Below are 13,294 nucleotides of genomic sequence, written 5' to 3'. Positions count from 1 at the left end.
CGAGCAGTCCGACCTTCTCGTAACGCGTCTCCATGCAGAGGAAGACCAGGTACGCAGTGGCGCAGGCCAGACAGCCCTCCAGGTACGACCGGCCCCCGATCTTCTCTGCCTCCGCGTAGTAATTATTCAGTGTCTTCACAGTGTCCTCGAACAGCGTCCTCTCAATCTGCACACACACACACACACACACACACACACACACACACACACACACACACACACACACACACACACACACACACACACACACACACACACACACACACACACACACACACACACGCACACACACACACACACGACAGGTTAAGCTTCTACAGATTCATTATGGAATAAGGTGTTTTAAAAATTGCAGCTGCAATGGAAAAAAAAAAAACACAAACCTTTCTCGGGCTGAAACAACGAATCGATCAGTCGACAACTAATTGATTATAGAAATAGTTGACAACTATTTTAGTAATCGATTAAGCGTTTTCTAGTAAACACAGACCCAGATAGAGGAAACATGACATGGCAATTTTGTATTTTCGATGAAAACTTACTTTGTTTTTACGTGTGTACTGATTTGTACATTATACATTTCATAAATATCTGTCTGCGTCTCATCCAATCAGAGAGCAGAGCACTGAGCACTAAGAGCCGCCAATTTCAAGCGGCGCCAATTTAGCTTTATGTGGTAAAAAATACAATTTCCATGCACCTTTCACAGCCAAGCGATAAATCAATTAATCGTACAAATAATTGGCAGATTAATCGATGACCACAATAGTCGTTAGTTGCAGCCCTAAACCTTTCTGATTCATCTCACGGATAAAAACTGTAATTTTAATTTAATTCAAGCTCAGGGATTTCTATATGATCAATTCTTCATCAAAATCATCCAATCAACCAGCAGTTTAAAACTTGAACATATTCATGTTGCTATCACACAAATAATCCTGCAGGGGGAAAAAAGATGACATTTTTCACATTTTAATTTGAGAAATAAGTTTGATTAATATTCAGGTAGGAATTCGGTGTATAACATTAACAATACTGTGTCTGTACAGTAATAATAGTATTGTTATTGAACATACATAGTAGTATGTGTTACTACTACCAATAATAATAATAATAATAGAGTCATTATACAACTGTACAGCCGATTATTGAACAATATTCAAATGTCATTATGAAGGCTTTAAACCAGTTTTCCTCCTCATATCATGAATGCTACAAACATGCAGTATGTGTTCGCGACATACAATAAAACATACAATCATGGAGAGTTTCTGACTGTTGATAGACTTGCTTTGCTGCTGATGTTCTACATTAAATGTAGACTTCTGTGACTCCGTAAAACAGTTCATGAATCATCTACGTCTGGTTATGAAAGTGGAGATTTGATTTGATTTGATTTCCTACTTTAAACGTGGGACAACGGTCGCTAAATGTACACAAGATGAATAAATGATGTAGTTGCACATCTACTTTTGAAGTACGTTAAATGGAAAATGCTCTCCGTACCCGGCTCTCCAGCTCGGAGGGGAACTTGGTCTGGAACTTGCAGGTGGTTCCTTCACTGTAGTCTCTCTGGATGAACACTTTGTTGGCCAGAGACGCGCTGTGCCTCAGCTCCTGCAGGTTATGAAACTGAAGATGACAAAGACACACCATCATCAGTCTTCATCCAACATGTTGTCCAAAATGGCGACACACACACACACACACACACACACACACACACACACACACACACACACACACACACACACACACACACACACACACACACACACACACACACACACACACACACACACACACACACAAACATATTCATCGAGACTTTAGAATCCATAAAGTTACAAGTCATCACTATTAATAAGAATAATAAGCTTTACATCAACGGTAATGAAAAAGCTGCGAGAGACAATGCAAGGAGTAAGAGGAACATGGTAAATGTAAAGTAGGATCAAATATCATTGAAAGGTCCCTCAACTATGAAGCTGCTGCCTCATGAAGCCCGACACAAAAAGTCCAACTCGAATGAGTTTCAGCTTCAGGTTTAAACGTATTCACTCACGCACAACACCGTCCATACGGTAAGTCTGTAGTGGGTCCCCAGAGAGGGTTTGTTCCCCCGATCGGACCTCTGGGATCACCTGTTCGCTCAAAGTGTGTGGAAACACTGTTTGACGGAGGTGAAACCGAGGATGGAGGACGAGCAGACAGTGTGATCGATCACTCAGTGGACCGAAGCCCAGCGCTGGACATACTATACCTCTGGCACGCGCACACACACTAACACACACACACACACACACACACACACACACACACACACACACACACACACACACACACACACACACACACACACACACACACACACACACACACACACACACAGTGAGCCCATTCCCCTGTGTCTCTCTGGGCTTGTAGAAGATGTGACATTTCACAACAGATCGATGGCTTTGAGGAACCACGTGAGAGCGTTGGAGGATCTACGTTGCGTGGCGTTAGTTTCCTTCATCTCCACTGTCATGATTTGGCCCACAGGCACCCGGGGGGGGGGGGGGGCAGGACGAGGCTGGAGCAGCTGGCCATGATGCTGGACGGTGGCAGGGCCAGCAAAGGTTCTGAACAGGTCATTCATTACTATTATTATTATCATCATGTGTTGTAGTACTTGTTTTGTGACGTTCCTCCTTTTTAATGTTTGAAATAATGTAACTGTAAAGTGTCTTTGAGTATTTTTGAAAAGCACGACATAAATAAAATGTATTATTATTATTATTATTATGTATTATAATAATTATATAATAATAGTATTATAATTATTATGGTGACCTGGTTGCTGTCCGTGGTGCTGAACATGTTATTTTACTGAACCGGTCGAGATACTGGACCGGTCATGGAGGCCCGGATGGGTCCTGTTGCTCTCCCTGGTTCTGACTGGGTCCTGGTGCTCAACAGGTACTTGGTAGCTGTCCGTGGTACTTCGCATGTTACTAAACCGGTCCTGGTGACCTGGTCGCTGTCCCTGGTACCGAACAGGCCGTGATACTGATACGGGCCACGGAGGCCTGGTTCTACATCGGTCGTGGCGTGTTGATAGGCGTTCATGGTGCTGGATGGGTCCTGGACCTGGTTCTAAAGGTGTCCTGCCTGCTGTCCATGGTACTGAACGGGTAGTGGTGCTAGACGGGCCACGGAGGCCTGGGTCTACATCGGGCCGTGGTCTGCTGGTAGGGGTTCAAGGTGGTTCTGGCAGGTGGTCTGGTTCTAAAGTGTCCTGGGAGCTGTCCGTGGTGCTGAACAGGTCATTCTGCTGCCCGGGTGGTTCAGACCGTTTCCTGGTGGTCACAGACTGCAGCTTGTCTCTGGATTAAAAAAAAAAAGCTTCTCTATGAACAAAAACAGAGCCGCTTTTACCAAAACAGCTTAACATCGCGGGGCTGGATGAGAGGAGGAGGAGGAGGAGGAGGAAGAGGAGGAGGGGTGTTTCTCTGCTTAATTCCCGTTTCCATATAGTACCAGTGACTTTTTAATTTTCTGCTTCGCTTGGTTTTTTGTTTTTTTTCCCCTTTAAATGTACCGACGGGGAGGGAGCGGAGGGAGGGAAGCGACCACCCCGGGGACGGACCCGACACACACGGCAATGTAGGACACGGTCCTCCGTCCTGCTCGGCGGATCGGCGTGAGCAGCCTTCAAGCCCCGGTGCACCGCGACCCGAACCCCCCCAAGCACCCCGAGTCCCCCGTTCCACCCAAACCGCTGGTAGACCACTGCTGGCCCGAAGCCGACAGACTGTCAAAGAGCAGCCTTACCTCTGTCGCCATGTTGCCATCCGTGGCAGGAGGGACGAGTCCCCGCACGAGCTCAAATCGCTTTAGTGGGACACGGCGGGGGGGGGGCGGGGCTACGGAGGGAGGATTATGACCCGGATGGGGCGGGGCTTATGTCAAAGGACGACGGATTATTATTATTTATTTTTTTTACATTTAAATTTACATACATTTAAATGACATTTTAACTCACTGCAGTAGATCTCGCCCGACAGCGAGAAGGTCGTGGGGTCAATCAGCCCGGGCCTTTCCGTGCTGGTTTGAAGAGATTATTAACGTTGTGGGTGTTCGTTTGGGAAAATCTACGCTAACATGTCAAAGTAAAAAAAATGCTTTCCGAATATGAACAGTGTGGCAAATATGGCAGATTACCAATTTATTTGTCTCATGAGGGATCAGTTAGAATGTTGTAATATTGAAAATGCAATAATTCCTCTTCCATAAACAAAAACCAACTTATTTAATATATTTACTTCATGTAAACCATTTCCTTATGGTTTTTTTTGGTAGTTTATATTCAGATTAGGTGCCTGCAGTGGAAATTTCAGATATATTAAATATCTTTAAATCTCCAAGTTGTGTTTTCACTGCTTACAAGTTTCTAACGATGTCATAAGTTAAAACCATCCAAGAGTTTATTTGAAATGGTAAAATGAGACATGATATTCGATTAAAAGAAAAAAATCAGGAGCTCAGACAATAATGCGAGTTTTAAATTAAATATATTAGATATAGAACAATGTACAGAAAGAGTTTGTATATGATTACAATAAAAGCAAAGCAAACAGTTACAATCATCTGTGTCTGAATTTTGATTAAAACAACATCCTCAACAATTCAAGTCAAGTCCTGCTTGGAAGAGTGTGAGGTTATGATAAATCAGCTGGTTTAATCTAGTCACATTGACTCCACATCCAGTTACAGAAAAAAACAAACAAACAAAAAAACAAAAACCAACGTGGACTCCTGGGAATTGCAGGCGTCTGCAATACTCCAAAACAGCTTATTTGACAGGTCTACGCAGGAAAACACAAACAGAATGAAGCAGCAATTTGGTACAAGAGCAAGCGACCGTCTGCAAAACTCCTCAAAAGTTCCAAAAATCCTCCGTTCCCATCTTTGATTCGATCGTGTCAGAAATGTCATGTGATTCACGGGAAGACGCCCGTCGTCGGTTAAGAGTCGGGGCGCTTTGTGTGTCAAATATACTTCCTGTGCGATTTGAGCCTTTTTAGGGTGGAAGCATCAATAAAAGCTCTTCAGATGGACCCTCAAATAAAATTAGAACTTACACAAACTGCTTGTGCGAGTAAAGACTCGTCTACTCGTTGAGGTTATGCTCTTCGTCGTCACACGAGACTCGAGATGGCGGCAGGTGAAGGTGCACAAACGATGCTGTGCAAATTTTTAACCGTTTTGGCTCTCCGTGGTGAAAGGTGTGATTTACTTGGTCTGTACATCCATTGTTTTGTTCTCTTGAGCGCAGCAAAACTTCACGCGGACACTTCCAGCCTCCCCCCCACATTGTTAATAAAATTAATCTATAAACTGTGCCTTACGTTTTGTTCATACAGTCCTCTCAGCATCACAGTACGACCTGCTACACAGTGCTGAGGACGTCACCGTTCCACTGAAATCGTCTTTGTGATTGGGCAAAAAAAAAAAAGAAAAACCACCAGCATCCATTAAGCCTTTTTGTGTCTCCCTACAACACAGACTCCGTCCGAGCCTCCAACACATTGTACTGAGAGGGAAGCACGTCAGTCCTGTGATTATAGAGTCATTGTGCTCTGTACAAAATCTCATCCATTAACAAGGTCCAGTCCTTTGAACAAGTGAACCCCACCTAACACATTACAGAAGAAATCCCATAGACATTAAAAGAGACTGGGAGGAAAGGCAGAAGGGTTTTGGAATTGCACATGGGAGGCGTTTTGATAAACCCAAGAGCCGGGCGTGTGGGTCGGGGTCTGGGTGACGAGCAGCGGAGCGAAGGATGAAGCGCCTCCTGCTGGTCGTGTGCACGCCGTCTCATTGCAACTTGATGAGAGCAGAATTACAGGCAGCACAAACAAAGACCGTCTCTCTCTGTGCCTCTGGAGCTGGAGAAGAAACAAGAATCACATCGACGGAGACAGAAATTGCAGGATGAGACGTTCGGACGTACTGTAGGGGTTTTTGTCATGCCCCGTCAAAACCAGAAGAGTTGCGAGTCTTACCTGTCGCCCCCATGCACGACTTGGGCACCTTAAAGGAACAGCACCGAGAACAGAAGCTGTTGCCACAGTTACTGCAGCTCCTCTGCAAAACAAAGAGGGAAAAGGTTTGAGCTGGAGCCAGCAGAGAGGAAAAATGATTAAAGGCTATTTACGGTGAGATGAAGCCTAAATATAACCACAGCTCTAAAGTCTCACCCTTTTCTTCAGAACGGAGAAGACGGCGTTGCAGCTCGAGCAGTTTCCTTTGGAGACAAAAGAAAACAACATAAACAAGTTATGAGGTGTGACCCTTCTTTCATCGCGGAGGTTTATTAACCCCTTATCGGTCCAGGCCCGTCTGGAACGTTCTGCATTTCACTCTAGTTCTTCAAAACTAATAATTGTAAAATGATGACGGTCCTAAAAGCCACAATCCTTCACCAGGGGGGGAAGACTTTGGTCTCAATGCATGGGAAATAGCCTCCACATCTGTCAGGACCCGGTTTGTCAGAGAACCTGACAGCAATCCTCCAATCAGGCCTGGATGGCAGAGTGACCAGAGGGAAGCCACTCCTGAGTGAAAGACACAAGGCCGCCCGCCGGGAGTTCGCCAAAAAGCACTTGAAGGACTCTCGGACCATGAGAAACTGAATTCTCTGGCCTGATGAGACAAAGACTGAACTCTTCTCTGTGAAGGCCAGGACTCATGTTTGGAGGAAACCAGCCACTCCCCTCCCTTCGGTGAAGCACAATGGTGGTGGAGGCATCATGCTTTCCGGCGGACTTGGATGACGACAGGCCAGAGGGTTGAACCCGGTAGAACACTGACCTGTGCTGGCGGTGGGGTAACGTTTACGCAGCTTCTCCGTCAGTTTGGACACTTTGCTCCGGATCGGTTCGTTGCGGCTCAAGAGGCCGTTTTCGGAGATGGTGTCAAACTCCGGCGGCACGAGAGGCCCTTCGTCCTCGTCCTGGAGAAGAGACGGGCAGACGGGGGGAAAGGGCCGTCACAGACCGGACAAGTACAGAAATCACAGCTCGTCTTTGGCGTGAAGTTTTACAAACTGGAGGGAATTCACGGTTTTTATGAATAAACGTTTGACCGAGCAAATCAAGCTTGTTCACGGCAAATACTGAGAGGTGCAGGGCGACGATGAGGGTGGAAGTAGAAATGCATGTGTTTACAAGCAAAAATACAAGCATTGAGCTGTGTTTCTTCATCTGCCAAACAGTCCCGCTTTAAACTGTCCGTATTGAGATTCTATTAAATTGATGTGAAATGCATCTTGGAAAAAAAAAAAAAAAAAAAAAAGACCTGTTGAGTATTTGGGAAAAAAAATATCTGAAGGTGTTTTTTCTCTCCATGAAGTGTTACCTTCCCACCTTAAATTAATACATCACACTTCTGTACATATTTAGAGGCGCACTGTGAGTAAAACGTAATCGCCTGACAGGTAATTTTAGCTCTGGATTCACTGGCAATCATTTGGTGAAAGTGGAGCAGAGGAAGATGTCAGTTTGATTTTTTTAAAGAAAGTTTTGTTTATTTTTAAATAATTTATTGTTAAATATTACACAACCACCCACTTATCAAAACAATTATTTTAAGGAACTGGATCCTTAAGAAGGACTCTGATATGGAGCAAAAGAAGCATAACCACATTATTTTTAATGAAGTCGACAAGAAATTTAAAACTATTGCCACATAATTTTCAAAAATCTGCTCTTTACCATCATGATGGATAACCAGCCATGGTTAGTTTATTGTAGCTGTACTGGTTGTTCACAACCCATTGTGGGGGAAAGAAAAAAATACTCTGGAATTTAATTGAGACAATAAATGTATCCATGCACATGAATAAAACGTCTGAGATTTAAAAAAAAAAAAAAACACGGACCGAACATGCAAAGGAGAGACGACACTGGTCAGGACTCTACAAGCTGATTAAAGCCGGTTCCACTAATGCAGGATGTTAAGTGACAAGTCATGCAGACGACAAATGAGTGAGTCACATGACGGGATTGATGGGAACTATAATAGTGGGCCTGTGACGAGGCCTCATCGCTATCTTGTGGATATAAGCCATAACATTATGACCGCGTGCCGATTCCTCCATACACAATACACTGAGATTAACTCTGCATCAGTCGGTTGGTTTGACCACACGGGACCATCCTTCAACAGCCACACTGAGCCCTCGTGGTCTACCAGCCTGTTGGCAGTTCGCCGCCTCTCCTGCCGTCGACTGAAAGTGACCCTGCAAGAGCTGCACTCATTGAGGGTCCGACTGAATATCTGGGCCACTTTAAAACTCAACACTTTCCCATTTCTCTGCTTGGAACCACTACGAGTACAACCAACGTGGGCTTGATACATCCCACCTTCAAACACGTTAAAGAGGAGAGTCTTACTCCTTTTACCCGTCAGTGGTCATAATATTATGGCTGATGGAGGTATATATGAATGGGAGGACTAACGGGAGGGACGGAGGCGCAGTGAGGTCCACTTACCACTAATATCAAAGGGGTTTCCTTGTAAGGAAACAGAACAGTATTACCCTAGGGGACAGATATTTAGTGTGTGCATTCCACCAAACCATGCGAGAAGTACACCACAAGGTCACCTCACACCAGGAGCAACACATGCTGCTGCTGTTCATGTGTTCACGTTGTTACACTGACAGAGCTGACGGGGCCTCTTGTGAACGGAGGGATTAGACACTTACCTGGAGGGAAACTGAATGTTCCTGAGTCCAGAGAACAGCAGAGACAGAAACAAACACAAAGTCATCAAACTAAAAAAGTCTTTCATTGTGCTCAGAAAATAGAAAAACAAGCTTCCGGGGATCCTTTTTTTTTTCAGGAAATGCTGGGATCAACCTGAACTCCCCATTTTAGAAAAAAAATTATTTAATCCAAGTTTAGATCTCCAAGTTACTGACTTGGAATTCTTGGGGGGAAAAAAGGTAACGTGAGAGGGTAACTTCTGCTTAAAAGTAGCTTCAGTTTCCAACTACAACAGGTGCCATGTGTAAATCCTGCTTTACTGCACATTCTCATCCGGGTGAAACAAACATTACACCCTAAAGTCTTAATAAACCCACTGCACTTGTAATTATCTTGTATGCTAAATGAGCTAGAATAGTTAATTCAACTAGAAATACTTTTGTAAGAAAGACTGTCACTAAATATCATATGCATTATTTGGATATAATGACAGCAGCATAAATATAGAATCTAATAACTGAAAGGGCAAACGAATGGCCTTATCTTACCTCAATGGCGTCCTTGAACTCATCGTCAGGCTCGGCCTCCTCGGCCTCCTCTACGCTGCCGGGGGAAAGGTCCTGTCATCAAACACACACACACAATAGAATATCAGCACTGAAATCAAGCATAAACAAAAAGCTGTGGAACCCATTGATAAGCTAAAATGATGATTAGATAAATACATGAAAGTAATCAGGGACATTGCAGCTCAGCATCAACCAGCTTCCTCGGATGGGGAACAGAACTGCAACCGACAAAAGGGATTTCCATTGTGCTAAACGCAGTCACAACGTGGGATAGGAGGCTTACGGTTGTGGAAGGTTTTAATGTAAAGCACAACAATCGAGTCCTCGTTTAAGACAGCAGGCGCTCATCTGTCCGCCACGATGCCTCGCCCCCTCACCTCCAGACTTGTCGGCGTCGGGGTCCGGTCCAACAAGCCGCCCGGCTCCTGGTCCTCGCAGACGCCGTCCGAGGCCTCGGCGTGACCCACGTGGAACAACTTCCTGATGTCCAACAGAACTGCGGCAGGAGGACGGGGCCGTCAAAACGGAGGAAGTTCACATCTGGATGAGTTACTGTGTAAAACCTTCTCCTGGGACCGACCTCTGCCGAACTCTCTGTTCCACAGGAAGATGGCGCTGTTGAGCCCAGCCAGCACCCAACCCACAGGGGCGAAGTAGAGGAGGCACACCACCATTATGATGCCGCCATAGAACCTGGATGGAGCGGAGTCAGGAGAAAGGACTGAAGCCGTGCATGAGACCGATTATTACTGAAGGTTGTGACATGTGATCTGAACGCTGCAGCCGAGAGTGTAGAACAGTGTTTTTCAACCTTTTTGAGCCAAGACACACTTTTTTCTTTGGAAGAATCTGGAGGCACAGCACCACCCGAAAATGTTAAAATGTTAAACTCTGTAGCCTCTATTAACAATATAAAGTCATTCTCATCAAATTTTTATCAACAGGAATCAAACAAATAGTATTTAAAAGTATAAAAGTATTTCCCAATGTCTTTTTTTAATAGTGACTCCCTCAGTGTGAAACCTGGACCTGATGGATGAAGAGCTGAGATCCTGGTTCACATTCTTCCTTTTCAAAAACGTCTCCATCACTGTCACTGACACAGTACTTTGATACAAGATGGTAGCAGCAGGTGGAGATTAACCACACTGACGTCTGTTAAGTTTCGATTTCAACAGCAAAGTTCTGTGCTGCCATCTATTGGCGAAGATTATTTATACATGATTACTCTGTAACACACTGCTCTCACAGCTGACAACGGCTGTGAGAGCAAATGATTTTTTGAAAAAAAATGTGAAATTGGATAATTTCCCACGGCTCACCTGACTATGTCTCGTGGAAACACCAGTGTGCCGCGGCACAGTGGTTGAAAAACACTGGTGTAGAGTACAACATACATTTGAATGACATCTGACAGCTGAATGACTCAACTGCCAACGACATGAAGTTTGAGAGAGAGAGAGAGAGCAAGAGAGAGCGAGAGAGCAAGAGAGACAGAAAGAGCGAGAGAGAGAGCGAGAGAGAGAGCGAGAGAGCGAGAGAGAGAGAGAGAGAGAGAGAGAGAGTCAGACCTCGATGACTTGGTGTGGTTGTCCCAGTACAGGACCTTATAAATAGCTTCTGCTGACTGACAAGCAGAGGACAGCATGTCATCCAAGTGCTTCAGCCTGGTGGAGATGGAAAACAGAGTGCAAAGTCAAGATAATCGAAAATGCTATATATCCACGGACATAATAAAACAAAACACAGAGGAGATCCGGCAGTTACATTTACAGACGAGTATCAGATGAGATTCACGGCCTCAGGATTGTGACGTGGGCTGAAGGAGGATTCGTTATTTGCTCTGCAGGAGCAGGTCGGTCAATGGAAATGAATTAGATGCATTAAAGGGTTAAAAAAAAATCCCCCACATGTGCCTTATCGGTAATTATCTCATCAACTTGCAGTGTCTAATATTAACTTTGGAAACCCATATGAGCGGGAAAGGATACGTGTAAAGATTTGAAAGGAGCTTGCAGCAGTCAGTTGATGTGGACAGGCGTCTGCCACAGGCCCAGCATTGAGGCTGGAGTCAAATTACAGCCAAAGAAAATCTACAAATGAACTCAATTTCATCTTGAGTGAGTCGCACCGGTAAACTAGAAACACAATAAAACTTTACCTTTGCTGTGGTGCAGAGTATATGTGATGAAACTGCTCATATTTCCACACGGAATCAAAAAAGTTATGATCAAAAATGACTACAATGTCAAAATAAAGTCAATTTTAATGAAACCTTCTGGTGCAAAATATGATGAAATGGTTTGGCGGCTGGAGGAGAACTTAGCAGCGAGTGAAATCAATGATGAGGATATCCGTCCACTTACAGGTCTTTGACTTCCAACATGGCCTCCTGCTTGGTGAGATGCACCGTCTGCAGATCTCGGCGGTGCACGGCGTGGTAGTGCCGCCTCTGGAGCTCCGACTCGGAGGCCCTGCCCCCACACCTGTCCTGCAGGTAGCCCAGGGCTGCGGGCGCCGCCAGCGCCGCCAGCGTCACGGTGAACCACCCAACTGGAGGCAGGGAGGCCGGGGGGAAACCGGCGGGCCCATTCATTATTCATGGCATCTTTTGAAACCACAAACAATAAACCCAAGATCAATAGCAATTGCTCATTCCTCCACCCACCTTCATTAATGGTGCAGAAGAAGACATTGAGGAAGATGCAGACGAGCAGCGAGCAGAGGGGCATCCTCCATCTGAAACAAGGGCAAACAAAGGGGACAGTGTGAGAAGCATGAACACACACACACACACACACCCGAGCATACATACGCACCCGAGCAGGAGGCGAGTGAGCTCCACCGCGTCAGAGAGCGGCTCCAGAAACAAAGCCATTCTTTTATAGGACACCACCATGTTGAGGAGGTCGAAGTTGGGGGTGCAGCGAGGGCTGCCCAGCTCGGAGGCGTCGGGTGACCCGGCGGTGTCTCTCGACGACGAGTGCACCAGCTCGGCTCGTTCCCCTGGAGCCTGCGGCGGGTCGGGGAAAACGCCAGCACCGTGTGCCGCCATTCCTAGTGGACCCAAAGAGGAAGGGGGGTCAGGACATGGACAAACCCTTTTAATTGAGACGTATGATCCAGACACATGATCCTCCAGAGAGGAGTCAATGACAGATAACTGAGTGAACTAGTCTTTTTGGGTACCATTATGACATTTCTTTCAAAAGGGTATAATCTCGGTCATACGTAAGCAGATTATACAACATTTAATCTGTTGATCTACTTAGAAAATGAGCACTTATTCACCCGTTTTCTTTTGACAGACAGAATTCGTTCTCGATTTACTTTTGTTGACAAAACACATTTTCCAAAATATTGATTTGATGTACTTTGTCGTTGTGAGGAATATGCGTTAAATGAGCTTGTTTGACAGATCATAATAATAGTAGTATTCCAGTAATCGGTGGCCTGTCGAACCGGAAAGTTGAGTCCTGGTCACCGACATAGAACCTGCCGGAGAGCCTCGCCGGACCCGCGGACATGAGCTGTGCAGTGCGGGAGAGACGGTTTACCCGGAGCGGAGTGACCGACACCCGGCCAGAGGGTGAAGCCGCGGGGGGGAGCGAGGAGAGCGGGGCAGAGGAGAGACGGAGGGTCGCTCAGGCGGAACCGGAGAGTCGCACCGACACCATCGGTCCGGAGGAAGGAAGCGCCTCCTGAATCCACCCAGCCGGGTCTACATGTCAGCGGCCTGCCGTCCCGCAGGAGCAGCGGCCCCCTCGAACCGTGTCTGCGGGGAAACCCGCAGAGAAATCCCGCAGTCGTTGTTTGCGGAGCCGTCCTCGTCAGGTCCCGCACTTCCGCTTCCTGCTTCTAATCCAGGTCCGCTAATCGATAGCGGAACACGAGGGAAGCAGTCGATCCCCGAGTCTGATGATCTGTGAATTCTGTGAATGCATTTTTAAGAAAATGTAAAAAAAA

The 13,294-nt window shown here is 45.8% G+C and overlaps 2 protein-coding genes across 3 annotated transcripts in view; both read right to left on the bottom strand.

The window, feature by feature from the left end:
* golga7ba (golgin A7 family, member Ba) overlaps positions 1–4,321 on the bottom strand; it is a gene marked incomplete at both ends in the record, with an annotated part of 5,511 nt that extends 1,190 nt beyond the window's left edge. Inside the window, 5 exons of the mRNA XM_080516499.1 lie at positions 14–166; positions 1,507–1,632; positions 3,817–3,908; positions 4,028–4,089; positions 4,308–4,321. Of these exons, the coding sequence (XP_080372625.1) occupies positions 14–166; positions 1,507–1,632; positions 3,817–3,908; positions 4,028–4,089; positions 4,308–4,321 (447 nt within the window). The remainder of the gene's footprint in view (positions 1–13; positions 167–1,506; positions 1,633–3,816; positions 3,909–4,027; positions 4,090–4,307) is intronic.
* A 218-nt stretch (positions 4,322–4,539) lies between these two features.
* zfyve27 (zinc finger, FYVE domain containing 27) lies at positions 4,540–13,163 on the bottom strand. Of its 2 annotated transcripts, XM_080519304.1 has the most exons (13): positions 12,886–13,163; positions 12,148–12,385; positions 11,997–12,067; positions 11,695–11,881; positions 10,900–10,995; positions 9,909–10,021; positions 9,706–9,824; positions 9,308–9,379; positions 8,759–8,779; positions 6,862–7,003; positions 6,249–6,295; positions 6,054–6,135; positions 4,540–5,936 (listed from the first exon to the last, which is right to left on the bottom strand). In XM_080519304.1, exons 2-13 carry the CDS (start codon positions 12,381–12,383, stop codon positions 5,866–5,868), a joined length of 1,257 nt encoding a protein of 418 aa, XP_080375430.1. In that variant the 5' UTR covers positions 12,384–12,385; positions 12,886–13,163; the 3' UTR covers positions 4,540–5,865. The 2 variants fall into 2 exon arrangements, with proteins under 2 accessions (XP_080375430.1, XP_080375431.1); XM_080519305.1 differs by lacking the exon at positions 8,759–8,779.
* Positions 13,164–13,294: the final 131 nt, after the last annotated feature.

The sequence above is a fragment of the Blennius ocellaris genome (assembly GCF_963422515.1).
Source record: "Blennius ocellaris genome assembly, chromosome: 3".
NCBI classification, from domain to species: Eukaryota; Metazoa; Chordata; class Actinopteri; order Blenniiformes; family Blenniidae; genus Blennius; species Blennius ocellaris.
This window is presented reverse-complemented; position numbering and strand designations above follow the sequence as displayed.